Raw genomic sequence first — 27,662 nt, 5'->3', positions numbered from 1 at the left:
AAAATATCCTAACAATGAAATTCCCATTAGCAGTGCTGTCATGAACGTTTTATTCAGGAGCTCCTGGAGGAGGCTGCCTTCCCTGGTGCACTTGGATAAACAGGTACGGGGAACTGGGAAGGGAAGGAAGAAGAGAGGGAGGGAAGGGAGGCAGGGCAGGGAGGGACGGGAGGTAAGGCAAGGCAGGGTAGGGAGGGAGTGAAGGAGGCAGGGCAAGGGAGGGAAGGCAAGGCAAGGCAGGGCAAGGAGGGAGGGAGGGAGGGAGGGAGGGAGGGAGGGAGGGAGGGAGGAAGGAAGGAAGGAAGGAAGGAAGGAAGGAAGGAAGGAAGGAAGGAAGGAAGGAAGGAAGGAAGGAAGGCGAGGCAAGGAGGGAAGGAAGGAGGAAGGAAGGAGGCGAGGCAAGGTAGGGCAAGGCAGGGCAAGGAGGGAAGGAAGGAGGCAGGGCAAGGAGGCAGGGCAGGCAGGCCACGGTCCGGCGGCCGCCATGTCCCGGCGCTCTGCAGCCGCCCCGTGCGCCGGCGAAGCTGCGCATGCGCGGCCCTGTGGGCGGCTGCGCGTCGGCGGCGAGCGCCGCGTCCAATGGGGGCGCGGGGCGTGCGCGCGGGGGGGCGGGCGGTGCTGCGGGCAGTCACCTGACGGCGCGCGCCGCAGTCGGGCCGCAGCCGGAGCCGGGAGCGGCCGGGCCCGGGCGGCGCGCGGGGAGCGAGAGCGGGCGGCGTGAGGCGGCGGCGGGCACCGGGCACCAAGGTAAAGCCGGACCGCAACGTACGGGCCGCTGGCGGGAGCGTGCGCGGTGAGGGGTTGGCGGCGGGGTAGCCAAGGCGGCACCCTTCGGGCGGAGGGCGCGGCGAGGCGGGGGTCGCGGCGCGTTCACGGGGGTGGTGCCGGTGCTGCGGCCTTTTCCCGGTGCGGGCCGGCCGTTCAGGGTTGGGGGTCCCGCCCGCGGGGGCGCCGGGGCGGTGGCGGAGGCGCTTCGTCAGCGCCGGCACCGGCGGCGGCTTTCCCTTGGCAGTGCCTTGCTGAGGGTTTCCCCCCTTTCCTCCGAGCCCGCTCCTTGCTGAGAGTATTGCTCCCCTTGCCCCCAGCCCTCTCCTTGCTGAGAGTATTGCCCCCCTTGCCCCGAGCCCGCTCCCTGCTCGGTGCCTTGCTGAAGGTGTTGCTCCCCTTTCCCCCCAGCCCGCTCCTTGCTCGGTGCCTCCCCCGGCTCGCAGGGTGCCCTTGTGCCCCGCTGACCGAGTGTCCCACGCCGCGCTGTCCTTTCGGTGCTGTGCGAAAGGAGCGGCTCAGCCCCGCTGGGAGATCGGCGGGATCCCCGCTCTGCCCTGCAGCTGGTGTTTCCCTTTGGGGGCAGCCGGGGAAGGTCTGCGTTAGATTGTAAACAACGAAATGCAAATCCTGTCCGTCCTGTTCTGTGCGCTGAGATCCTCGGCGTGCTTTGGGGCTTGGTGGAAATGTAGTAATCGCAAAAGAACAGTTACCCCTTTTAGCCTAAAATCATCTACAACTCGGTCTTCCAAATCCTTATTGAACTAGAAAAGGAGGGAGAAAGTGGTGTAGCAGTAAAGATAACTGTACGTGGAGTAAATTTTGACGACACGTTAATTTGAGGCACTTGAGGAAGGCAGTTTGTGTGAAAAACATCTGGCTGCAGTAATGGAGTCATTTCAATTTACTGTAAGTGAAGGTGATGCGGCACTCAGAATGCTCTGGCATATAGAGTCAGTTCTTTAACCTCAAGTATTACACCATACAGTAAGAAAAGAAAGGACTATATTCCTGTCAACTTGATGAGTCTGAATTAAACCATCTGAGATAGATCACAACATACTGTTTGTAATATGAGTTTAACTTTAAAGATTACTTAAATAGCATAATTACTCTTGGGTGCCCTAACTCAAGTGAATAAGCCTGTATGTGTCTAGCAAGCAGTGAGGCCCCAAACAGGCAAAGAGAGAAACAGTTGTCACTGAAAACTGAGTACCCACTGTGTTTTTCAGAAGGGCTCCCTTTGACCTGGCTTAGTAAATCTGAAAAAAAAAAAAAAAGTTAAATCCCTTAGTATTTGAAATTCTTGAGAACTTCTAGAGTGTGTTTTCCAATTTACTTCAAAAAAGAGCCTACTCTTGTTGTCTGGGTTCATCTTGTGATGTGAACACAACCATAATAAATGGGATGTTTGGGAAGTTTGTTTTACTAGCACACTCCTGGTTTTAACTAAAATGCTGAATTACAGCTTTAGCTTCAGCTGTATCTTTGAGTTTATGTGTAAAAACGTGGAAGATCTTAATGTGCTAAATGTTTAATTGCTTTTAATAGGTTCTAATATTCTTATGCAAAGGATATTTTGATCACCAGTAAATTTCTTATGATAGAAATGGTCTAGTATTAAAACCCATAGCCTTCACGTGATCCTTTGGGTCAGGTGGGCACTCTTGTTAGGTGTAGAATAGACAGGTCTTTGCACATGAGTTCTGTAAGTCCCAAATAACTCTGCTCTGTGGTTCAGGGGAACATAGCTCAACAAGCCTCCTTGTCATTGTCATCCCCACCTTCCACGTTTGATAACCAGCCTGTTTCTATAAACACTTCATGGGTTTTCTTTTAACCACAGTCCTGTCCCTCTCCCTGCCCTGGGCAGGCTGGTGTGGGGACAAAGAAGGGTGGTAGATCAGTCAGAGGGTTCATGTTTGTGTCTGAATGCTGGCATTTTAATTGTCCTGTAGAATTTGACCACTGAAAGGTTCATGGGGAGGTTTTGGGGAGCAGGAGAAAACCCTGTGGCATTCATAATGTGAGTCCTGTTTGTATGCAGTCCCCAGTCAAAGCAGAGGTAGTGTGTTAGTTGATGCAAGTGTGGGTAGGAACAAAACATTGAGTGAGCCAAAATTAACTGCTGAACCAATCACTGAGTTGTGTAGATTCAGTGGGGATAACCTGTGAGGATCCACCTGCAGGTTTCCCTGCCCCCACCTCTAATTCAGAGCTAAGCAGTCTGGAGAGGGGACTAAAAGTGATGGCAAGGCTTACTTTGCTGTAACAATCAAAGGCTGCACCACAAGTCACTCTGTTTCCAGCAGTATGCAGTGTTTTTTGGTTAAGGCACTCCTTAAGGGTGGAAGAAAGTTTTGTTGTTATGAAGGGAAAATGTATTTGGTGTAAAAGTGAGTTAGAAGGTCAGAGGAAGGCTCAACTGACCGAAAACCTACTGAAGTTTTAAAAAGGGGAAAGTGTGCTGTGAAGGGTAAATTGACTTTAGAAGCATTGGTGAAATACAAATAAATTGAGTTTAATCATTAAACATACTTTGGAGAGTGAGAGAGGTGTAGCCTAGGGTGTCAGTAACTAAAGGTCTATAAACGAGAGCCTGTGTCTTAAAGAATATTCAATTAATCTTAAAAATTGTGTTGAGATCCTTTGTTTGTGACTGGCTTTATTTGAACTGTTAACATAATGTTTGTAGGTGTTTGGATTCCAGTGTTGGCCCACTGACAAACACTGTGATAAGTAAATATATGGCACTTGCTTGCCCTGTTCATGCTACTTTTAAGGCCATCAAATCCCAGAATCCTGGAGTGCTTTGCATTGGAAGGGACCCTAAAGATCATCCATTTCCACCCCCTGCCTGAGCAGGGACACCTCCCACTAGACCAGGTGGATCCAAGCCCTGTCCAGCCTGGCCTTGAGTGCTTCAGGGATGGGGCAGCCACAGCTGCTCTGGGCAGCTGTGCCAGGGCCTTGCCACCCTCACAGGGCAGAATTGTTTTAATAGCTAAACCTGCTTTCTTTGATTTCAAGCCGTTCCTCCTTGTCCTGCCAGTCCAGGCCCTTATCCAGAGTCCTCCCCAGCTCTCCTGGAGCCTCTTTAGGCTCTGGCAGGGGCTCTGAGGTCTCCCTGGAGCCTTCTCTTCTCCAGGCTGGACACCCCCAGCTCTCCCAGCCTGTCTCCAGAACTGAGGGGCTCCAGCCCTCAGAGCATCTCCGGGCCCTTCTCTAGACTCATTGCAGAAGATCCATGTCCTTCTGATGTCGGGGTCCCCAGAGCTGGAGATCAGTATTTCATGTGGGAGCATCCCAAAAATGCTTATTTACAGGTCAGCTAGTAAGATTGCGTCTTTTGACATCATATGTCAGATAGGAAATAATCTACAGTTTCAGGATGGGAAGACTGAGACAGTTTGATGTAATTTGTTGGAGACATTTGCTGGACCTTTATTATCTGATGCCTGCTCTAGTGCATATATATTTTTTTAAGCTTTATTATTATATATTGTTAGTTCTGATAAACCTGTGCTGTTCTGTTTTCATAGAAATGTTTCTGAAGTTCTTTCTGATTTATGTCTAAAACATTTGCAGGTTTCTTTCAGTTTCACATACTATGAAGAACAGTTGTGGAAACAAATCAAAGTTAAACAGATAATGCCAGAAATGAGATTCTAAATATCATTTCCAACCAGTATTTTCTTTGACTTGGAAATATAGCTGTTTCACAGTTCTTTCATCTTGTTTCTTGTGTCCTTCTAAGTACATTAAATGGTTAACTTAGTATTCATCATACACATTTTGACATACATACTTGTAAATGGACTGTGGTAGTTATTCAGATGAAGTTAATGATGTGGTTTGTGTAACTGTAGCCATGAGTGGGATATGTAGCTCTAAATACAGAGGTGTTTGTCCTTTAAGCAAAGGCAGGAGTTCACAGTAGAGTTTAGTTGTGCATGCTTTACTTATCCTAAGTGAATATTATATTATCTAACCTAGTTCTTATTTAAGAGAAAATAAAAGCATTTTTTACTTGTATTTTTGAGGTGTTGTGTTTGTGGTTATTTCTGTTGTTGATAGGTGCTTTGGGGTTTTTTTTAAGTTCTTTAGAAAGTCTGTGCATTGTTATCTTTCCAGAGCAATTCTCTGTGAATGCCAGCACAACTGAAGGGCTGTAAGTGATGGATTTTTTCAGAGGAGTCTCTGAAATCCCTTCAGACCTATTTCATTTTTTAGCAGTGAAACAAACCAAATCCCACATCATGATTTTCATCCCTGATCCAAAAATTAAACAATTAGCGTCATCTAAAATAATGGGCAAGTGCAGAGTAGTCTGGGATTTGTTTGGCTTTGATACGGACTTTGTGTCATCCTCTGGGGGAAGCTTTTCAAACTTCTGTTCTTTGGAAAATGTCCATGGTTACATGGTATCACTCTCTTTTTTCCTTTTAAAATCATGGCTTCTGGAGGCTTGTGACTACTGGCATTCTCAGGATCCCCCTGCTCTCCTTCCCATGTCCCAGTTTCTCCTACAACTTGCAAATACTGAGGAAAAAAAGTGTGTATTCAGCCTTAAAACCTGGAAAACAAATTAAGACACTTAGCACAGACTTAAGGCTTGTCAGACTTCCGTGATTGTTTTTAATACTCACTTGTAACTTGACAGGAGTCCAAATGCAGTGTTTGAAATTATGCTACAAAAATACAAACTAGTAACTTTTTAAAATCTCATATAGGTAATTAAGCTGTGAATAATATCTTCCATGTGTTGGACTAATAAAGAAAACAATTTAGATTTGTGACTCTGCTAATAACTGAAGATTAAATATACTTTCTTCCTAAAGGAGCAAGCATTGTTCTTGGGCAGCAAAGCTTGCTTTTTGTGCTTTTATCACTTTTTCCTTTTGCAGTCTTTTTGAAGATGAAGCAATGAACATGCACACTAAAGTGCTTGTTCATTCTTTGTCAGCACAATGTGAATCAGCAGCTATTAACCACTGCAGGCATTCATCTGTAATATAACTGTTTCCTTAAAAGGAGAGATAGCTGGGGGCAAGGACAGAGAGATAAAGCTGTAGAAAAAAAGCCTTTGCAGTGTTTTGAATGAGCTGTGTCTTATCTAAACTGTCTTGTTTTAGCAGTAGTAAATTATAGTTGTTGCTTTGGACTTCACGTGTATGGATGACAGAGCTTTTTTTTATAGGCTAAGTAAATGTAAACCCTGAGAAAACTGATGGAATGACTGACCTGCTAGAACTTATTCAGTAGATCAGCATAATAGGGGTAGCACCAGGAGTTTTGTTTTCTCCAGGCTGTATTTTTGGGGGTCTACAATTGTATTTTTGCCAACTGAGGAGTTTGTAGTGTTCCAAGAATACAGGTATTTTAGAAGCATGGTGCTAACTGAACAGACCCTTATTGTCTGCTAGATGATAAATTAATCTTGCTAGTTTTACCATTTTTGTGATCACAACTGAATTTTCATCTGGGTGCCCAAGTTGAAGCAGCTTGGAGAGCAGTGACAGCCAGGGTGTGTCCTGCCTGGGTCCTACAGCCACCAAGGGCAGCTTTGCTCTCTGCTCTCTTATTTCCCACCTTCACCAGTGTACAAGTGACACTTTCTGTGATTGCTAGAGAGGATTGATACCCAATGTGCTCTTGCTGGGTGCTTGTCCACTAAGGAAGGACTGAGGAACAGGGTTTTGTTTACATTTTTATAACCTTAAGCTGGATCATGTATGGAAATTATAGATAGTTGCAGATCAGAAAAAAGCCAGACACGTGTAGACTGAATCTATTTGGGTGGTAGGGCTGCATAATTGATATGTGAGTCTAGGAATAAAAGGCTAGCTCTTCTTTATAGGAATATCTGAATTGGATTTATTCACCAATAGAAAATAAGAAGCTTTTGCTCTTTAAAAGAACGCTGAGGCTCTTGCTAGAACTATGGCTTAAAACAGAAGGACCACAGATCCATTTTTGCTAGTTTATTGCTCTTAGGTATGTTACAAGTGATGGTAACAAGGTAGATTCCTGTGTTTGATTTGGCAGTGAGTTTTTGAGACGATTGTTGGGTTTGGATCCTGGACTGGGTCAAATAACCCTGGACTGGGTTAATTGGATGCCTTTGGATGAGTCCTCTCTTCTTCAATGTGCAGCTGGAAATTCCTGGTCACAGAGGAGGCCCTGCTGGATAGGAGTAGCTTCTCTGCAAGGCGTACTGCAGTGCCAGGTCCTCAGCTGAACAGGAGAAGAGGGACAGTGTCAAAGGATTTCTGTGTCATAACCTCCTCTGGTTTACGCTGCTCTTCAGTCTGTTGGTTCCTGAATTTGAAAAACCTGTAGTTTGGAGGGGGAAAAAAGAATTTAGAAGACAAACTTTGATATGAGGAGATGGATGCTGCCTCTGGATTTGGTGTTCCCAGTGCATCTTGGTGACCATTAGATACTGGAATTTAATTTTCCAGGACCTTGGATTTAGCACGAAGAGTGAAGATTGTAAAGTGTAATTAGCTGTTCTTCCTGAAAGTCTAAGTTTTCAAAGTAATAAAGATATCATTGATTTTCATGGGTTTCTGTGCTCTGATTTAGTATTTTTAATGACACTTGAAACATTCAGAGTGTTCAAAAAGCATTTTGGTAAACATATATACAAATGTGTGTGCTTTGGTCAGCTTCAATGACAATTTGATGCCTTTTAGCTTCCTTCAACTCTTCCAGAACACTTATTTGTCCACAAGATGTTGAGTGCCCTCTTATATGTGGTGGTGGTGCTGAGCTTGGATGAAAGTTTGTCTGCCTTGTGTGGGATTTTTGTGTGGATGAGGAATACATCACATTATTTTGAGTTCTACTCTGGCACTCTGTTCCTGCTCTGGTACTTTATCTGCACTGGATACATTCCTCAACATTGTTACCTCTCTTACTACTATTTTTCTTCTGTAACTTAGCAGGAACAGTTACTTATAGCTTTAGCTTTGCCTGATTTCAACCATCATGATTCTCATATTTGTAATATTTTTTTTAAACTATCAATGGTGAGACTTCATGGTTTATCTGAGGATCTGCACCAAGTGACTCTTTTATATTTATCTTTATTTTCCAGTCAGCTAGTAAAGAGCAGTAATTGTTACCAGGTATAAGCACTCAGATGAGCAAACCTGCAGCCTAATTTTAAAGTACCTTACACTCCCTGTACCTCACTATTACCTTCCTGTAATAAGGTTATGAATGACTTTGAATGCATGAGAAAAATGAGCCTTGGATGAGATGTATTTTACAATGAGTCCTGGTAAGCATCTTGCTTTGGTCTCTCTACTGTGTACTTAAATGTGTATTCCTTTTTAAATGTGGCTGCAGTGCTGATTGCCATTAAGATAAGTATTTATATGTTCTTTGGAAATAAATAAATATATATATATAGCCATTTAGATGGAGAGACGTCTAAATTTACTGAAGATGTGGCAATTTTGCAGGTAACTGTTGGGCATAATTTTCATAATTGTATACTAGTAGGGAGAAAAAATGGAGTTACTTCTCTTAGTTACTTCTCTTTGATAAAGCAGAATAAAGTTTTCTAGCTGGTACTTAGGAGGAAATATTTTTGTCCTTATGCAAAACATTATTTATCTCAAGATCAGTGATAAAGAATGAAAGCTTTGTAGTAGCAGGCTTGGTTGTGTTCTCAGAGCAGAACTCGATTGGTTGTGCTTCAAGTGTTCATGTAGGTTTTGTACTGGCATGTGTGTCTGCTTATTTCACAAGCTTTTTTAATTTTCAGTCTCCAGAGTGTGAGGTTATTAGGTGTGCAGGGTTTCAGGTGAGAGGAATTTGAGGAATGCTCACACTACTCGTTTTCTTCCACAAACTGGGCATTTGTAAGTGAGCTTTCATGGTGTTACTTCTGTAATCCTTCCAACCTGTGCTATAAGAACTATTTTAAGTTTTGCAAGATCTTTTTGGGCTCTCCATATTTTTTATGGCAATGTCTGCTACAAATATGTTAAATAATATTCTTGCATGGTTTTTTATCTTGGCATCTTTTGCATTCAGTCACATGGTTGTTGGCACCTCCTTTGTGAGCAGTGATTTCCACATACAGTCAGCTGCTTGTGGAATACTTTTCTAATTTATCTGTGCTTACTTTTAGTTTTCCTTGATTGAAAGTTACTTTTAAAATACAAATAGCATTATAGGAGTTTTAGGCTGCTTTCCAAGGATGTGATTTGTTATTATTGTTTTTAGTATCAGTTTTCCTTTTTAATACCTGGTTGCTGATATTAATAATATTTCTGAGAGTGGAAAAAAGAGCCTGATAAGTAATATTTGTAGAAAATTAAATTACATTAAATGGACAGAAAAGCCTAGAAGGCCTGTCCTCATGACAGTTGCAGCACAAACTTGTAAGATTAAATGAATTGTTTTCTCTGCTTCATACCTATGCCCCTCTTTGTCCACCCAGTCATAAATAAAACCGATTTTAAGAATTCTGAGTTCTAGAAGAACAGTTACAGTAGAAGAGAAATTAAACCATTTACAGAAGAGATGTACTTTTTCTCTTTGCTGTGACAGGAAGTGTTCTTGTTGTGGATGTGTGCAGAACAAATCTGGTTATAGAGAGGTTATTTTGTTCTCACACTGCTGTGGAAAATCTGGTTGGCTGTTGTGACAGATACTATCATAAATGTGTAACCCTGCCCTTATTACACAACTGGAAAACAGAATTCACAAGTTTGACCTCTGTTAATTCTTAAGTGTAACAGCTTTTTACAGTGGTTGCATTTTCTCTTTCCCATTTCATGCTTTTGTTTTCACCAGCATTTTCAATTTTCTGATGCTTTACCTTTGGATTTCTTTTTACTGTATTCAAGTACCTAAATTTTACAAAGGCTGAGAGGAATTTAGTGTTTGTGTGTAGTGTAGGAGTGGTATTTTTTTATTTTCTGGAGTTTTTTTAAAGGCTCTCCTAAAGTTTGAAATGCCTGTTAAATGCTCCATGCTGTATTATGGATACCTCAAACTTGTCATCCCGTTTAAATACAGAGGGGACATAACTTGGCTGGTGAAGTCCAGTTAGGAAATACAACATTCTGTCAGAGTAAAGTGTCAAATGGAGTTATGCTCAAACTAAGTATTTCATTCACTTCTCAAGAGACAGAAGGTAGTGTTTCAGTGTTGAGTTTTGGTTTTTTTGGTGGGTTTTTGGGGTTTTTTGGCAGCTGAAACATTAGAAGCTTTCCCTCAGTGTTCCAAGTTGTCCACAAGCTGTTTTGAATGGATGGTGTGTGTCTCACAGAGATAAGTGAGAAGGAGGGTTAACTCTTCCTTGCATTAATTTGTCTGTATCTATAGAAATAGAAATAAACTAGTGTGCCTTTTAGCCTTCTGCGCTATGGAAGTGTAATGAACTGAACTGGATATTGGAATTGATTATTTTATCAGGAAAAACCCAAAAGCAGCATTTATGATATGTGTTGTCTGTCTGAGGGCTCTTTCTTCATAGAAGATAAGAACACTTTAAGGCTTGTCTGACTATGGTCTGCCTCATGGGTTTGCCTAAGTGTTCACCCAGAATATGTGTCTGTAGTACTTCCCTGTGCTCCCCACCACAGGGAAGATTTAGTGGATTTAGTCTGCAATTTTTCTGGTTTATCCTCTGTTCCCTTTTGGAGTTTTGGGTTTTTTCACCTTGTAACAAATACACAGTTATACTTCATTAAACTCTGTGTGCTGTAAGATGTGAGCAATATGGTAAGTTAGGCTATAGAGCAATCCAGTTAGGAATATATAATTTATATTGCACTGGTTACTTCTCATAAGCTCTTATAAAAGTAGAGTTTCATGAATAGCAGTTCCATGAGGAATTTAGTTCCCATGTAAATTGACTGGAAATTAAATATTTCCTAAGTTTACGAATCTGTAGTTTTGTTATTAGGTATATGAAAACATTTAAACTGTTTCCTTGCAAAAATAAGCCCTTTAGGATTAACAGTGCATGGTATATTGCACTTTTCTCTGCCACTTCTTAGAGGGAAAAACTCAGGTTTGTGGAACTTCAGGGATTTTCCTCTCAAAACTTCTGTTTTCACCAAACATGTTGGTGAAGTTAAGCAGTGTTCCATAAGGGAGTGGGGAAGGCAGGGAGTGCTGATGTGCTCTGCACTTCTCTGGGGTTCAGACTAGTGTTGTGCTGCTGTTGCCACTGGAAATGGGGATCTTTTTCTTCCTCTTTCTGTTCCCAAGTTCCCTCAGAATGCCTGTGTGCCATGGGAATAGCTGGGGCAGTGAGTAACCAGGAGCACAGCGTGGTTGCTTTTTCCAGTGTGTTTAAATCTGTCCGTGCCCTGTGCACTCCCCGTGTTGTGAGAGTTCCCCCACACCTGAAAGCCGAGGATTTGCACTGGCTACAGTTTCGTTATTGCTGGGAGCTGGCAGCGGCAGCAACCTCTGTTGGGCAATCGAGGGATGAGGCAGCGCCGTGTCAGCTGCAGTGAGCCCGCACAGCTGCGCTCAGTTACGGGAACTCCGGGCTCAAGTGAATCTCAATGGTGGCTTTGTTAAGGTATAACGTGTCCTAGGAACACCAGATTTTCTTTGCAGGATAATTCCAAATCTGACTTAAGTGGTTTCTTGATTGAGCAAGGACACTTCTTCATAATCTTTTTTGTTCCTTTTAATTGGAAGAAGGGGTCAATTGAAAGTGAAATATGGTGTAAAGATCAGATTTGGAAATACTTTCAAACTTTGCACTCTCTAGCAGAACTGCCTTCTCCCTAGCCCTTCTATTTTTCTGCAAATTTAAGAATCTTCAGAACCATTATATATTTCAAGGTTTAAAATATTGTATAACTTTAACTGTTTATTATCCAGTGAGTACTATTATTTTAAACTTTATCAGAAAATAGACTATTCTGTTGCCAGGTGATCTGAATCATAATGATCCACTGGGAAAGCAAACTTGCAACAAGTATGACAAATCAAGTAGTCATGAAAGAAAAGGGAGAAAAAAGTTTGCATTAAGGCAGTTAGACAATACAAATTTTAAAAGAAAACTCCAACCTACTAGAAAATCAGGGTATTTTACCAATGCCTGATTGGTTTAGCAGACAAAATACTTTTGAAACAAGACAGAGCACATATGTTTTAGTCTGCATTAGGCGAATCAGTAAACAGAAGTAGCTCACATAGTATTTTGGTGAACTTTAGTTTAATGCATTTGTTTTATTTCTCTTTACATTTTCATAGAGTTAAAGATAATTTCTAGGTGTTACAGTTAATTTAAGTCTCTGAATCACTTGGCTAAGAAAGAGCTGTTCTTTATTGCTGAAGTGCATTTTTTGGTCTGTGAGATTTATAAAAGCTGTGTAAAGATGTACATATCAAGGTTTGGGCACTGTGAATGTCACAAGCATGCGTTTATTTGAAGTACTAATTTGAAGAATTAGACCAGAACAGTGCACGTTTATCATGCCCATGTTTCAGTACCAATGGGTTCCTGTCGGACATGACTTTCAGGGGTACATTTTCTTTGCTCCCCAGGTGTGAAGCACAGAAGCATGCTTTCCCCTGAGCCTCACACCCCCAGCTGTGATACAGAATGTCTCTGAGTGAGAACAACAGCGTGGTGTTTGCCTACGAATCCTCAGTGCACAGTACCAATGTACTCCTCAGCCTGGACGATCAGCGAAAGCAAGACATCCTTTGTGATGTTACCGTGCTAGTGGAAGATCAGCGATTCCGGGCTCACAGAGCCGTGCTTGCAGCTTGCAGCAGTTACTTCCTCTCCAGAATTGTGGGCCAGGTGGACGCTGATCTTATCATCACTTTGCCGGAAGAGGTGAGTGTCACTCCCTTCTGCATTCTACCTGCCTGTGCTTCTAATCTGCTTTGTTCAGTTCTCTCTTACAGGAGGCTGCTTGTAACTGACGATTTAGAGTAGGGGATTGAAGAGCTGAAAGACACCAGCCCACAATCTGGGTACCAGAAATATTTTTTAAATCAAGTATTTAATATATATTATATTGTAAAGACTAACTGCTGTCATCTTGGTCTGGGGTCTGTTGGTTTTTTGCCAGTGTTTTTATTCTTGGACTTTCATCCCAAATAAAAATTAGATAAATGACTACTGCAAGAGTTGCTTTTCTAGGTCAGTCACATTAAGAGTCTTTCTACAATTTTTTTCTTGCTCGAGCATAGGTAGCCAGAAATGTGTAAGAGAAAGTGAAAAGAGTAGAGGGTTTTTCCCCTCTTGATCATTGCAGTTTTTGCAGTGTTTCTCCCTTAAATAGAAAGAAGGTACAATTTTAAAATACATTGCATTTTTTTCTTTCAGTTTCATTTATGAATGCTACTTATTTGTAAAGCCACTTTGGTTTTGTTGATGTTTTGTTAATGTTTTTGTTTGTTGTGTATGTTAATGTTTGTTGATTGTTTGTAATGTTTTTGTTTTGTTAACTACACTAAGTCTGAAAGCATGGTGACAGCTTATGGATAAACTGTCTTTTACATTCTACTTCCCCACATTATGAAGGATGAATTAATGTGGTGGTGTAACCTCCAAAGCATATTTCAAATGCTATTTTAAGAATTCTTTAGGAAGGTCATAAGGGTTTACAGAGAGTTTTAAAGGACTGCTCTCTGTGCAGATCTCATCAACTTCACTTTATGTGTTGTGTTCTTTAAAAAGAACATACCAAACAACTACTAAAAAAACCCAAAGTAAACAAACCCTCAACTGATTCTTGAATTGCATTAATAATTCATTATTTTGCAGGCAGAAGGATTCAGTGTAGTTAATGCACTGATATAGTGCTTTATTTAACATAAAATACTGATCATTTCAGTAAAGGCAGGGAGCAGAGTGTGGACTTGAGTTTGAGTATTAATAGTGGACATACTGCTTTATTGTTCATTTGCAGAGAAGAGGCTAAAGGAAGTGTCCTGTAGTTGGTAATCTGTTTGTGGGATCTGTTTGTGGCTTTCTACTTGATTTCTTAGACATTGTTTCATGTGTAGAAAATCTTGCACAGTTTCTAATGATACAGTTTTTGTTTATCTCTGGGTTCCTGGATAGGCAACTGTTGTGAAGACATAAATGTTCAATTAAAATCACTTGTTCTAAAGGGGCTTTAAACTGAGAATTCTGTTTGGTGTACCATTTTTGAGTGCCTTTCTTCAAATCTATGGGAAGAAGGAAGGAGTAGGTGGCTGTAGTAGTAAATAATCATATGTGGTCAAACTCCTTTTCTTCAAACTTTTTTCCACAAATGGTGCATAAGACTAAGTGATTAACAGTAATTGCTCTTCAAAAACTACAATTAAATACCAGCAGCATACTATAGAGTAATTAGTATACAACTTGCTTTGAAATATATCTTTGTGAGTTTGGAACCTAGTTACTGATTTTCAGTATACACCAATATTTTCTGCTTTAAGCACTGCGTTGTGAGAATGTTTTCTTAAGAGACAGATCACAGTAAGGAAAACTCACAAAATGTGCATTATAAAATTGTATCAGAGTAATTATTTCAGAATGAGTTTGACCAGGTTTTCACAATAGAACAAGTCTGCTGATTTTGTCTTGTGCTCTGTCCTGCTGGCAAGACAGGTAAATTTGTGTATTTCTCTGCTTAAACCCAAATTGACCATACTAATCTTTTTTTTTCATTTGTTTTTGTAATAGGTAACACTTAAAGGATTTAGTCCTTTGCTTCAGTTTGCATATACAGCAAAACTTGTTTTAAATAAAGACAATGTGTCTGAAGTTTGCAAATGTGCAGAATTTTTGGGTGTACGCAACATTGAAGAGTCCTGCTTTCAGTTTCTCAAATTCAGATTTTTGGACTTCCAGGAATGTCCTAGGAAGAAGTGTTGCACGCAGCATTGTCAGAAAGCAAACCCTAAAACTGGCAATGTGGATGATGGAGACCTAGAAATAAATGATGAAGTAGAAGCTCTTCTAGAAAAGGAATATAGTCAAATTCCTGACACAAAGCCCTGTAAAGATGAAGAAAATGCTAAATCATTGCCTGTTCTCCAAAATAATGCCAATCAAAATTGTGATCCTGTACATTTAGAAAGGGGTAGTGCTTCCAGCTTATCTTCCCAATGCCCAAAGTATAGAAAATTCCAGAAAGCATTTGGAAATGACAAAGTTAATACTTCAGAGTCCAGTTCCAGTATTAAAGATGTTCAGGTACCCCCATTTGCAGCTTCTCTTGAGAAGGAAATACCTGATAATAATGATGGCATGCAAAAAGCTCAGGAGTGTGTGCCTATGCAGCTGATCTCAAACTGTGAAGAGACTCAGGTAGAAATGGAGGAAGGGGAAGAAGGCCTTCAGAAAAAAGAAGAGTCAAAGAGAGATTCTGTAACTCGGAATGTGTCATGTCCTGTGGAGAAAATGGATCTTGCTGCTTTCCCCCAAAACTCTGCTGCACCTCATGGACTCAATTCTGTGTCTATTTTACATAGTTGTGAGCAATATGGTAACTTGAATTTCAGTAGTATGCAAAACAGCACAGTCTTAGCTGAAAAAACTGTGTCAAGTACTGGAGCTGGAAATGACAAAACTGAAAGTCAAGGTAACCCATCTTCAAAGGTGGATTTGTGCATTAGGGAAGCCACCAACATCACCTCAGCTGGAGATCGAAGCAGCGTGGAGAGAGAGATAGCAGAGCAGCTGGCCCAGGGCTTCTGGAGTGATGTTCCCAGCACAGATGCCTGTCAAGTACATTTGCCACCTTCTAAAGAGTACTCAGAGCCCTCCTGCTCGGGGAAAAAATCAGAGTGCCCGTGGCTGGGGATCAGGATCAGTGAAAGCCCTGAACCTTGCCCTCAGCGAACTTTTACAACACTGAATTCTGTCAATTGCCCCTTCATAAGCAACCTGAGCACTGAAGGATGCTCCAACAGCTCTGAAATAAACAGTGGAGATTATGTTCAGGGACAGCAACAAGAACAGTGTCCCTATAACTATGTGATAAGTCTGGGAGAGGACTCAGAGACTGACACTGAGGGGGACAGTGAATCCTGTTCAGCCAGAGAACAAGAATGTGAGGTAAGAACATCCTGATGTATCCTTTGCTTCCCAGTCTTTTAAGGCCATATTAAAAAGTCTGAGTTTTTCTGTGTTTTGTTGTTTTGGGGTTTTTTCTGTGGCTGCTTGTTTTAAAAAGTATGGAACTCAAAACTTTAAATAACCATTCAGAGGTTTATATGGAAGGTCACTGTTAATTCAGGGAGACTGAATAAAAGTATGAAAGTATTTTTGGTCAGATACTGAAGTGTTAGGTGCCTACATATTAGATCTTTTAAGGCTTTTCTGGAACAACTGTCAGAAAAGGTTGCAAGCCTTAAATCAAGGCATGAAGGTTCATTCTTAGATTTTTTTTTTCTTTTATCTGCTTCAGTTTAGAGTTTTATTAAACTCTAAACTTCTTGGAATGTTTGTTTAATAGAAATTTACCAGTTTTCTGAGGTGTGGGGTGAAGGTGAGAGAGAAATGATACTTCAGATTTAATGTGAAGTGACAATTAAGCTTTTAAGCTGGCTTCAGTAGCTGTAATAAGAAGGAGATATTGTTATAGCTCCTTCTCTAGCACTAAGTGATATACCTGGAACAATTTCCATCTCAGTTCTTAGAACCATGGAATTGCAGTGTAACTCTGCATGACAGATCATACAGTGTTACAAAAATTCAGTTGTTCTTAAAGCACTGAAGTTTTTGTCTTTCAAGATGCAGGGCCTTACTGAGACTGAACATAAGTGGAACATGCCATCAATACAAAAAATCTGGAATGCTAAACAAAAGGCCAGAATTGGTTAAATACATTCCTCACCTTTATGTGACAGAGAAGGTGGTATCACTGCTGAGGACAGTACTCTGGGATTTTTTATTATTTTTTGCCTGTTTGTCACCAGTAGTAGTAGCCAAATCAGAGAAAAGATTTCTCTGTGTTCTTTTTAAACTAAATTCAGATCTTTGACCACAGCAAGGTGACATATTCTGCTACTTACTATACTCAAATGTAAGGATTAAAATAAAATATCTTTAGTTGAATACTCAAAACCATGGTGATTATTTTGTAAAGGTAAATATGTTTTTCAGTATTAGTCAACACTTAGTGATCTCAAATGCTTTTGTAGCTTGGGTGTATAACAGCAGCCAGAGCCTGGTCCTCTGTCTTCTCCAACACTAAAAAAAATAAAAAACAAATATTATAATTTCTATATTTTAAGGAAATGCCTGTTTCAGATGAACTTTTCCTGTAGGAAAAAAAAAAGCATGGGTATAAAAATGTATGCAGGATGCAGTCTTAATAGCAGCTTTGGGAAAACTTTAGGCTATATTAGTGAGTGTTGACCCCTGTTTTGTATCTTACCAAACTGTAACTCATCATCTTAGAGTGGATCACCTGCACGTTTGATGTACACACAAGTAGCTTTCAGCCTACTCTGTCTGCTTGTAAGGATCTCGTGTAAATGTGCAAATACTCTATGGCACCTGTGCTTGAGCTCCTGTAGTTGAATCCCCTGGATTTTATCCCATCATCTGGTGGTTGTGTTAGTTTGCTCTTGTCTCTGAGGTGTAGGAATAAAGATGAGTTGTGTGGTAAAGAATGCTTAAAATGGAAACTTGAGTTGTTGGTGTTTGTATATATCAGTTCCACCTTGGATTTACAGCTGTGTCTCACGTTCTAGGTAAAACTGCCATTTAATGCACAAAGGATTATCTCACTTTCCAGAAATGACTTCCAGTCGTTTCTGAAAATGCATAAATTAACTCCTGAACAATTGGACTGCATTCACGATATCCGAAGACGAAGCAAAAACAGAATTGCAGCGCAGCGATGTCGCAAGAGAAAACTGGACTGTATACAAAATCTTGAATCTGAAATTGAAAAACTGGTATGTATAAATACTCATTGCTCTTGTCATGTCTTTCTCTAAACATCTTGACTGCCTATCTGGCAGTAGCTTGAGACTGGGGTGATTTACTGCTTTTTCCACTCAAGCTTAAACTTTTATCAGTCTTATATAAAACTACTTGATTGCAGTTCTAGATTTTTCTGAGCCTTGCTCTAAAGTACATGCATCTTTCCTTCTCTGGACTTGTTTCCATTCAAATAAAACCTGCATCACAGCATAATTTTTGGTGAATGATGTTTCTGAAACCCATAAGCTTTGAATTGAATTGTACAGAATGATTCCCAGGCTGTTATCCTACACTGCTTTTTGCCTCTTCCCCTTTCTTGCTGCAAGATTTTGTTCCTCAGCTCCTGGTATTGCTCATGATCAAGTGTGCGGTTATGCAATTGTCAGTTGTGTAAGTTCTGTTCTTGGAACACATCAACATGGGCTGGCAAACTGTTTCCTGAGTCTTGGATGTTAAAAATGAGACCCTTGCAGAAAGGCAGAAGATACAGAAGAACTTGGGAAGTTGCTTTCCTTTTTAGCAGTTGCATGAAGATTGTAGCTGAGGAATTGATGCATCCAGATTTCTCAGCAGCCATCTGTTAATATATTTTTTCCTCCTTAAGAAGGCAATAAAAAGATAAATATGTAACTTAAGAGAAATGTAAGTAATCTGAGGTTAAGATTATGTAAAAATAACAAAGGCAAGAAGATAATTGAGTGGTTTTCAGAAAAACAAGTCTTTGTTTGACTCTCATCTCAGTTTCATAGTTGGTCATAACCATGTACACAAAACAGTTCAGTTGTTTAGGACTACTGTACTCATTCTTGTCCATGGAGCATTTTAGGCTTGGTGTGCCTGAATTTGGTATCTGCATCAGCTGGAACAATAGCAATCATGTTGCATCTTTTTTGACTTCAAAGTGAAAAGGAAAGTAAAATTAGAGCCAAATTGCACAGACTGGAAACTTATTTTCTTGTGATCAGCATCTTTCACTGCGTCTGCTCCTACTTCTGCAGTGGGGAGATTGACTTTGAAAGAAGGCTTGCAGTGCCATAGAGCTCTGATAAGCTGACAGAGCAGGTTGTGCTCAATGAAGAAGGTGCTCTCTGAGGGAGGGTAATCAGGTGATTGTACTAATAATATCTTTACTGAAGGGAGAAGTTGCATTTCTGACATTTCAGAACTTTTTGCCGGGTTTTGTCATCATGTTGTCATTTCTGTTATGTAACTCTGTCAATATTTTGCAATACCTGGGCAGGGAATTAAAGGTTGATCTGCAAGATTAGGCATGTGGCTGTTTGAGACTAATAATTATAACATAATATCCTTCTTTCTGTGGCCCTGTGCTGGAACAGACTGAATGTCTGCTGTTTGACAGGTAACGCTGTGCAAGGCCTAGATAATAAGTGTTGAGTCTTGAGAACTGTGAGGTGGGGTCTGAGTTATATGAATCATCCTCTGGGCACAAACATGTTCCAGTTGCATATGTTCTTTTCAACTGTGCTGAAAGTTTCTTCAGAAATTCCTGGAAAGACTCTGTTTGGAGGTGTTGACCATGGCTGACAGATCATCAAATTTGTATAAGCTGTACACAAATACAGAAACATCAAGATCTGTCCAGGCATGACTTCCAGGTGGATGGAAGAAAAGAGATGTCATGGAGGAGCTATGTGTGGTACATCCAGGTTGCTTCAGGCATCCTCCTTGTTCCTGTTCTCTGTGTCAGTCATGTCTCAGACCTTTTAGACTTTGATCTTCTCATGGTATCATCTGTAATGCAGCTTTGACAGGGAATAGAACGGTAGCTATAGTTTGACAGCTCTTGACAAGTAGATAATACTCTGTACTACCAGTTAGGAAATACTTTTTCCTGGAATTCCTCATCCTGGTTTTCAGTATGTGCAGCATGTTGTCTTGTATTAGTTTCTATTTGGTGCTGCTTCAGCTTTTTCTCTCTCAGAAGAAGCTTGTGGTGTGTTTCTTGGAAAAGTCCTATATTTGGAACAGAGTGACCCCTGCCTGACTAGAGGCTGGAGACTGACAGCTGGCAAGTAGCTTTGCTGACAGGCACCTTGGGCCCTGGGCAGACAGCAGGCTGGGCAGGGATCAGCAGCATGTCCAGACTGGAAAAAAGCCCTTCAGTGTCCTGGGCTGTGTTAGCAGCACTGCAGCCCCTTTTGGAGGGCAGTGGTTGTTTCCTGTCTTGGCACATGTAACACTGAATTGTTTGCTGGGTTTTCACCCCTCCCAGTTCCAGGAGCACATTGACAGGCAGAAGGAGGTGAAGGCCATTGGGATGGCCAGGCCTGAAGTACTTCTGTGGTGAGAGGCTGAAGAAATGGGGCTTCTACCTGGAAAAGGGGTGGGGAGACCTCATGGCTGCCTGCCCATATCTGTGGGGCAGTCCTTGAGGTTATGGAGCCTTTGGTAGTGGGAGATCTTCAGCTTCCTGGGGGAGCACCTGGCAGCAAGAGAACAAGAGACATGATCTTAAATTGCAAGGGGGATTTCATCTGAGTGTAAGGAAAGTTTTTTCTTCCAGTGGGGACAGGCAGGCAGTGGAGCAGTTCACCTTGGAAGGCTGTGCATGTGCTGTCTTTGAGGGTTTTATGGCATGACTGAGCAAAACCCTGAGCAGCCTGATCTTACCTGATCTCTGTTTGGAGCAGCAGGTCAGACTACAGATCTGCTGAGGTACCTCCCCTCACAAGTGAGTCTGTAAAACTGGAAATCTTATGTTAAGTTCTGCTTATATTAAAGAAAAATATTGTTCAGTGCTGAATCTGTTATCTGGGAGAGTTACCTTTGATCATGTCTTTTCTTCTTCTATACTGATAAAGTCATTTTTTACCTCCCCATATAGCCTTTGCTTATTGACCTTCCAGGTGAATCTGGGTGTTCTTGCTGGTCACTAATGTTCCGTATTTGAGAGCATGCAAGGGCTGCTTTAGGAGATGTTGACTTGTTAGAAACAGCTCTTTCAGAGCCCTGTGTATGTTCACATTCCTTGTACTTTCTCCTGGACAATGGGGTGACCCTGCCTGAGCAGGGAGGTCAGACCAGATCACCCACTGTGGTCCCTTCCAACCTGACCCATCCTTGGATTTTTCACTTGGAAACTTTTAAAATGAGGGCACTTGTGAGGGGGAGCAGAGTAGAGGACAACTGGTCTCCAGAAGAAGATTCTGTAGCTGGAAGAGGATGTGCAGTGCTGCAACAAAAATGTAATTGAGATCTCGTTACATATATTATAGCAGGGTGAGGTGAGAGAACTAAGTACATTCTTTACCAGGAGATTCAAAAGAGCTCTCAGTTGATTATGACCTCAAAACTAACTGACATTTTTTTGTAGTATTAGTATAATGCTGATAAAATAAAACAATAATATTTAAATGTATTAACCTATCAACAGCTTCAGAAGGGGAGTGAGGAATTGATGCTGGAGTAACTATTTCTGCATGTTCATGTTTGTTTTAAATAGCAGTCCAGATAATTTCATCAGTCCATAATACACAACTGAGTGCCTCTACATACCCAAAAGGTATTAGATGATCTGCCTAACAGAATGGGAAAGATTATTCTGGTTAGTATTGAAAAACACCTGGAGCACAATGCAGGGATCAGTCACAGCCAGCACAGCTCCATGAGGGGAAAGTCCTGCTTGTCAAAACTGATTTCCGTGTATGACAGGGTGATCTAGGAAAGCTTTCTCCAGGTGTTTTTCAGTAGGTGTGATCCTCCTGGACTTCACCAGAGCTTTGGACAGGCTCTCCCAGGATCCTACTGAACAGAATGTCCAGCCCACAGCTGGGTAAACACATCATGTGGGGGAGAGCAGCTGGGTCCTGGGTCAGGAACAAATGGTGACAGTGCCTGGGTGACATCAGTGGGGTTCTGCGGGGCTGAGCCCTGTGCTCCCCACCCCCTTCATTAACAGCCTGCACACAGCACTCAGTGGAACACACCCTGAGTTTGCCACTGACACTAAACTGGGAGGAGCTGTCAGCTCCCTCAAGGGCAGAGAGGCCCTGCAGAGAGACCTGGACCACCTGGAGACTTGGACAGTCAACCACGAGAGGTTTAACGAGGGCAAGAGCCAGAATCTGCTCTGGGACAGGGCAGCCCTGGCTGTGAGCGTGGGCTGGGGAAGGAGAGGCTGGAGAGCAGTGCCATGGAAAGGGACCTGGGGCTCTGGTCCATGACCAGCTGAACAGGAGTCAGCAGTGCCCTGGCAGCCAGGAGGGACATCCATGTCCTGGGGGCATCAGGGACAGCATGGCCAGCCAGGCAGGAGGGGACATTGTCCTCTCTGCTCTGCTCTGGGGCAGCCTCACCTCGAGGGCTGGGGCAGGTTTGGGCACCATGGTTTAAAAAATGGCATTGAGCCATTGGAGAGCATCCAGAGAAGGCTCATGAGGATGGGGAAGGGTCTGGAGGGAGAAAATCTTATAAGAGGTGACTCTGGGCATTTGGTCTGTTCAGTCTGGAGAAAGGGAGGCTGAGGGGAGACCTCATTGAGGTCTTCAGCATCCTCTGGAGGGGCAGGTGCCAATCTCTTTGTGACCAGTGACATGGACTCAAGGAAACAGCATAGAGCCCAGTCATGGAAGGTTTAGGCTCCCCATAGGGTGGTTGGACACTGAAACAGGTTCCCCAGGGCAGTGGTCACAGCACCAAGCCTGACAGAGTTCAAGAAGCATTTGGACAAAGTTCTCAGCACAGGGTGTGACTCCTGAGGTGTCCTGTGCAGGCTCAGGAGTTGGACTCAGTGACCCTGATGGCTCCTTTCCAGTGTGGCGTATTTTATGGTTAACAGCTGCTCCCAGTATGCTGACAAATAGAAATTTATTAGCCAAGTCCTCTTTCTTCTAATTTTAGACAAAAAGAACTGGCAACAACTGTTCCTCTTGCCAAATGTTGCCTAAACTTAATCAGTTCTTTCAAAAAGAAGTTGTAGAGGTTGCAGTATGAGGTTTCTCTGCAAAGGGGATATGAGGAGGAGTGAAAATACAAAACTTTCCAAGACTGAATTGACATAACAGTAGCTATGTAACACATAGTCCCTATGATTAAAACTTGAAAACTATTTAAAGCCTTATATATCTTCAAAACTCTATCTTCTTTTAATTAATTAATTACAGAATTAAAAATGTATGTGTTGTGACATGTTTGGATTCAGGTTCTTTGTCCTTTTCATTCAACATCTTCATGATGGTCTTGGTTGTTTCCTGTCCTTTGTCATTTCATCATTTGACTTTATTCAAAAAGTTGTTTGTTTCCATGATTAGTTCTTAGTTATCAGTGTCTTTTCATCTTTAGCCAGTTCTGTCAGAAGCCTCAGAAAAATTCACAACATTGAAGCCAAATAAAAGCTTGATTTAACACAGGCTACATTTTTCTACTTGATATTTATTGAGTTGCCATGTGCTTGAACAATCCTGCTATGTTATCTCAAGGTTGTTAGTTGTTGACCACATCTTCTTTCCTTTACCTGTCTTAAATTTTCTATCTAATTTAGGAACTATACTTAACTCCATTGTTTGTCCTGTTGTGGATTTGGCACTTCTTGAGAATGGAAGTTACTTTCACCTAGTGGAATAGTATCTATAGTTAAAATATGATATTTGATTTTTCAGCATTTCAATTTTAAAATATGAATCTCTATGAACATTGCTTAATGTTTGTTGGCTCATTTGTAATGGTTTGTGTTATCCTCTAGAACTTGTGTTTCAGGAATATTTACAGTAAGTGCAGCTATGTTTCATTTGCTCAGTAACTACAAATTACTCCTTTGTCTGCCAGTATGAGCTTGGAAAAAGCTGCATATCTGAAAAACCACATCAAATACCTTACTGATGGTATTTCCAGAGAGGTTAAGATTGGCCTTTTGATATGTGTTTGATTGTGTTGCTGCTTTCTTTCTTAATGCCAAATTACTTCTGTTTCAGCAGACAAGAGTATTTAAAGTCTTGGTTTAGCTTTGCTAGGAGCATAAACCGTAGTTCTTATGTTGAAATGTAGACTAAAGTACTGTTTTTCTTTTTGCAGCAAAATGAGAAGGAGAATTTGCTGAAGGAAAGAAACCACATTTTATCAACTCTGGGTGAGACAAAGCAGAATCTGACTGGACTTTGCCAGCAGGTGTGTAAGGAAGCAGCCTTGAGTCAAGAGCAAATACAAATACTTGCAAAATATTCTTCTTCAGATTGTCCACTCTCATTTTTGTTCCCAAAAAGAGAACAAACTGCTCCATCTGATAGTGAGCTTGTGGTACCAGCATCTGTAGAATCAGCAAATGGTCTTTCAGGTGTCACCCCCACAGCAGAGCAGAGTTCCTGTTACCAGTGTGTCAAAAGCGTGTGTGAGGCCACGTACGACCAAGGCCAAGAACTGCACCCGGTTCCTGCCAGAACATTGGAGCAAACATCACTCCTGGAGCCCTGTGGGCAGAGCAGTGGCATCACAGACTTCTGCCAGCAAATGACTGACAAATGCACTACAGATGAATGAATCTCTCCTTCCCACTGCCAGCCTCTCAACATTGCAACTAGAAGTGGGATTGAGCATTATTGGAATGTAACTTACTAAGTGAGAGAGAAGATAGAAGTTTAATCTTTTGAAACAAGCTTTGGGTTTGTTCTGTGTAGTTCCAGAAGGTAATTTGTATGTGTCAGCCTTGGAGCTTTTTCTGTGTGGTGATGCCAGGGAGGGTTCAGGAAAGCTGTTGGAAAGTACGAATTCCATGCACAGGTGCTTATTTGTGAGGAAGTTTTGTTCATGTGTAGAGCAGCCTACTCTGATTTATGCCACAGTACTTAATGCCACTCTGCATTTTAAGGAAAGCCTCCTGACAGCTGTTGATGCACAATGACTTCTGTACCTGGAATTCTTCTAAGATTTCTTTTTTCCTGGTGAACAAACCTTAAGAAGCATACATAGCTCTGTAAATGTTCATTTTGTAGATGGGCTGAGTTACATGACAGGATGAAGAGATTTTGAGAAGTGCACTCTGGAATAGCTCCTTGCTTCCTGCTGTTCCTCTCCCTGTCCCAGAGAAGACTAAATTAAAGTAGTGGGCTACTACTACTGGTAGTAGAATTGGTTAGTAGTAGGCTTTTATTGAATCAGTGGTTTTGTCTTGTCACTCTAGTCCAGAATTAAAAGAACTGGAGCAGCAGAGGGGCTGCCACATTCTGCTCTATTCTAAATTTAGTGGGAGGAATAACAACATGCTGTGGAAGGCAGAGATCTGAAACTGGTGCATTCTTGGATGAGTGTGCATTGAGTCCTCTGGCATCTGAATCCCATAGGCTTGTTAAAACTCACAGCTGTATTGGGACTTCCTGTCCTAGCACCTTCAGGCTTGCTGCTTCTTTGTGGCAAGTTGGAATCTAAGTATTGTGAAAGTCTAAGGACAAACTTTTTTTTTTTTTTAAGGTATTCAGGCCACATTTTTTTCTTTCAGTGCCTAACTGCCTAAAGTAAGTTACAAATATTTGTTCTCTGATCACTGGGACCAGTAAAGTTCTATTTCAGAATCAATCTTCAGGATACTTTATGGCTAAACTTGTAGTATATTTTCAATGGCTTGTGCTATTAGCATAGATATATAAAAAGTTTATTGAAGAAATGAGCTGGAGATATTTCCTTTATTACTTTGTGAAGGAGAAATTCAGCTGCTGAAAATAATCCCCATTTTCTAGATTTTTACATAGCAGTGGATGCATATTGTTTACCAATGATGCTTTGTTATTTAGATGCTATTCTCACACCAGAACTAAGTATTGAACCTCACCACAGAAAACTTTGGGTTTGCTGGTTTACAAAACATGAAGAATCTTGTACAAGCCAGTGGAATTCTTCATTTCCTACCTCAGAATGTGTATTAGCTTTTTGTGTCTTTGTGTGCATGTACAGTAGGCAGCAACTAAGCAATGGCCCTTGTAAATACTGCTTTTCAGTTTTACCTTGCAGCAAGGCACAACTTGTTCTTGGCAAGGCTCTTTTTTTTCCTCTCCCCACCATCCATAGGTAACATAGCATTAACAAATACAGTAAGCCACTTATTTAAAACAAAAATTTAAAAATTACAAGATTTCAACAGGACTTCTCATAACCAGCACGCAACACAAATGACTACACTACCTCACCTATGGGACTGAAAGTTGATTCAAATCTCTGGTGAATCCTTGGATTTTCATCATATACCATTACTTTTTTAAGGGAAAAAATATGCTGATGCCTCCTAGCTTGTATAAATCACAATGCTTGCAGTAATTGAAATTCAGAAATAAATACTACATGGCAGACATCATGATAATTGGATTGAAATTCTTTTAAATGACATAATTGAGATATGATGATCCTGTATATGTATTACTTTATGAAGATTTCTGGGCTTTTTCTTCAGTTTCTGTAGATTCCTGTTTAATTTAATCCTGTCTCCCTCCCATGCTGCCACCTTGAGGAGCATTTTGCTCTTACCTCTCCATTTTGTTTAAAAAGCAAACCAACAAGAAACAATACACAACAAAATTCAAAGCCCAAACCTCTACTGTTGATAACTGCTATTACTTTTAAAGCTGGTGATATTCTGAAATGACGTGGACAATGGCATTAAAACATTGTCCTAATAGTGCACCTAGTTGGACATGGAATTCCTTGGGGTCAGTCCTTATTCTAACGAGGTGGAGCATCTTTGTAGGGAATGGCTGTCTGGGAGCTTCTCCAGTGGCCCAAAGCCCTGACACACTTGGCTGCAGATGTTGGCAGACAAGGTCAGTGATGAGCAAGTGTGAGGCTGGAATATCCCTGAAGAGTTGTGCTCCACTCTGGAGTCTGGGGATCAGCCACAGCCTGAATTCCATAGAGCTGATGGTGGAGGGATTCCAGGGCAGGAATCATGGCAGTCATTGACCTATGATAAAAGTAACATCATGTTTTTAAACCTGATAGGAACTTGATGAAGTTTGAGAGTAGGATTTTGCCTGACCAGCTGCATCTAAGTAATTTTTAAAATATTTATTTAATGCCATAGACCTACAAGTTGCATGTTGACTTCTATAAGCCTGTATCATCAACTTGCAAATGTTACGAATGAATGACAATTTTATGATACAGAATTCTCAGGAAAATGTTTTTGGAGTTTGGTTTTATTTTTTTCTCTTCCAGTAAAGAAATACTCGTTTTTGAAATTGTAAAATACTTTGTTAAAGCATGTTTTAAAGTACTTTGAACAGACTATCTTAAAGCCATATGGGTATGATGGCATACAGATTGTAAAATAAACAGATAATTACAACAGTGATTTTGTATTTTTCATAATTCGATATTTTCTAAGTCTGCAATAAAAACCACTATCCTTTCTACAAAGGCTTTTCTATTTTGTGTAAGTTTTCTGCTGTGAAAGTCTCTACTGGTGCATTATTCATTTATGCAGTTAAGGCTCAAACAGTTGTGAAAATGGTAGCAAATTAATCTCTTATAGTTTATAAATTTAATAGGCTTAGCTTAGGATTCTTCAGACAAAGCTGAAATCTACAGAGAGAGGTAATTGTACCAAACTTTGGTATCTACTAAATTACTGATGATATTTCCTCAGTAGTATTTTGTTCTGTTGATTTTCTTTTTTAATTGCATATTCTTAAATACATGAATATTCTTCTCAACCTACTGAAGATTAAATTTGCCATGTGGACGACCTGCTTTTTCATATGAATGACAGAGCCAAGGTAGGCAAAATTTAAAATAAAAGCCCTAAAAATGGTTAAATAAGTAATTACTGAGAATAATGTAGCAATACAAGTAAGTTGAATATGTCTTGTTAACTTGAGAAATAAATTTAAGGCTTTCTTGGTATATGTTAATAGTCTGGTAAGAATTCAGTATGATACCTTAACAAGGTTTCCAAATTTTTTATAATCTACTTTTTCATATTTACTGTGGAAGAGGAGGAGATGGAAGTGAGAGATTTGGGAAGACA

At 41.1% G+C, this 27,662-nt stretch overlaps 1 protein-coding gene across 3 annotated transcripts; it reads left to right on the top strand.

The window, feature by feature from the left end:
* The first annotated feature begins 80 nt into the window (after positions 1–80).
* BACH1 (BTB domain and CNC homolog 1) lies at positions 81–27,052 on the top strand. 3 transcript variants are annotated; one of them, XM_058800539.1, is made up of 5 exons: positions 81–103; positions 12,301–12,598; positions 14,444–15,820; positions 17,464–17,670; positions 23,729–27,052. In XM_058800539.1, the coding sequence occupies exons 2-5, from the start codon at positions 12,359–12,361 to the stop codon at positions 24,188–24,190; spliced, it is 2,286 nt and encodes a 761-aa protein (XP_058656522.1). In that variant the 5' UTR covers positions 81–103; positions 12,301–12,358; the 3' UTR covers positions 24,191–27,052. The 3 variants fall into 3 exon arrangements, with proteins under 3 accessions (XP_058656522.1, XP_058656523.1, XP_058656521.1); XM_058800540.1 differs by lacking the exon at positions 81–103 and adding an exon at positions 659–747 and having other exon boundaries at positions 14,612–15,820; XM_058800538.1 differs by lacking the exon at positions 81–103 and adding an exon at positions 659–747.
* The last annotated feature ends 610 nt before the right edge of the window (positions 27,053–27,662 follow it).

Source organism: Ammospiza caudacuta, chromosome 2 (genome assembly GCF_027887145.1).
Source record: "Ammospiza caudacuta isolate bAmmCau1 chromosome 2, bAmmCau1.pri, whole genome shotgun sequence".
Lineage (NCBI taxonomy): Eukaryota > Metazoa > Chordata > Aves > Passeriformes > Passerellidae > Ammospiza > Ammospiza caudacuta.
This window is presented reverse-complemented; position numbering and strand designations above follow the sequence as displayed.

Coding starts and splice junctions, on each gene's coding strand:
- BACH1 (XM_058800539.1), top strand. CDS start 12,359: ATGTCTCTGAGTGAGAACAACAGCGTGGTGTTTGCCTACGAATCCTCA. Junction 15,821..17,463: donor CCAGAGAACAAGAATGTGAG/GTAAGAACATCC, acceptor CTCACGTTCTAG/GTAAAACTGCCATTTAATGC. Junction 17,671..23,728: donor AATCTGAAATTGAAAAACTG/GTATGTATAAAT, acceptor TTCTTTTTGCAG/CAAAATGAGAAGGAGAATTT.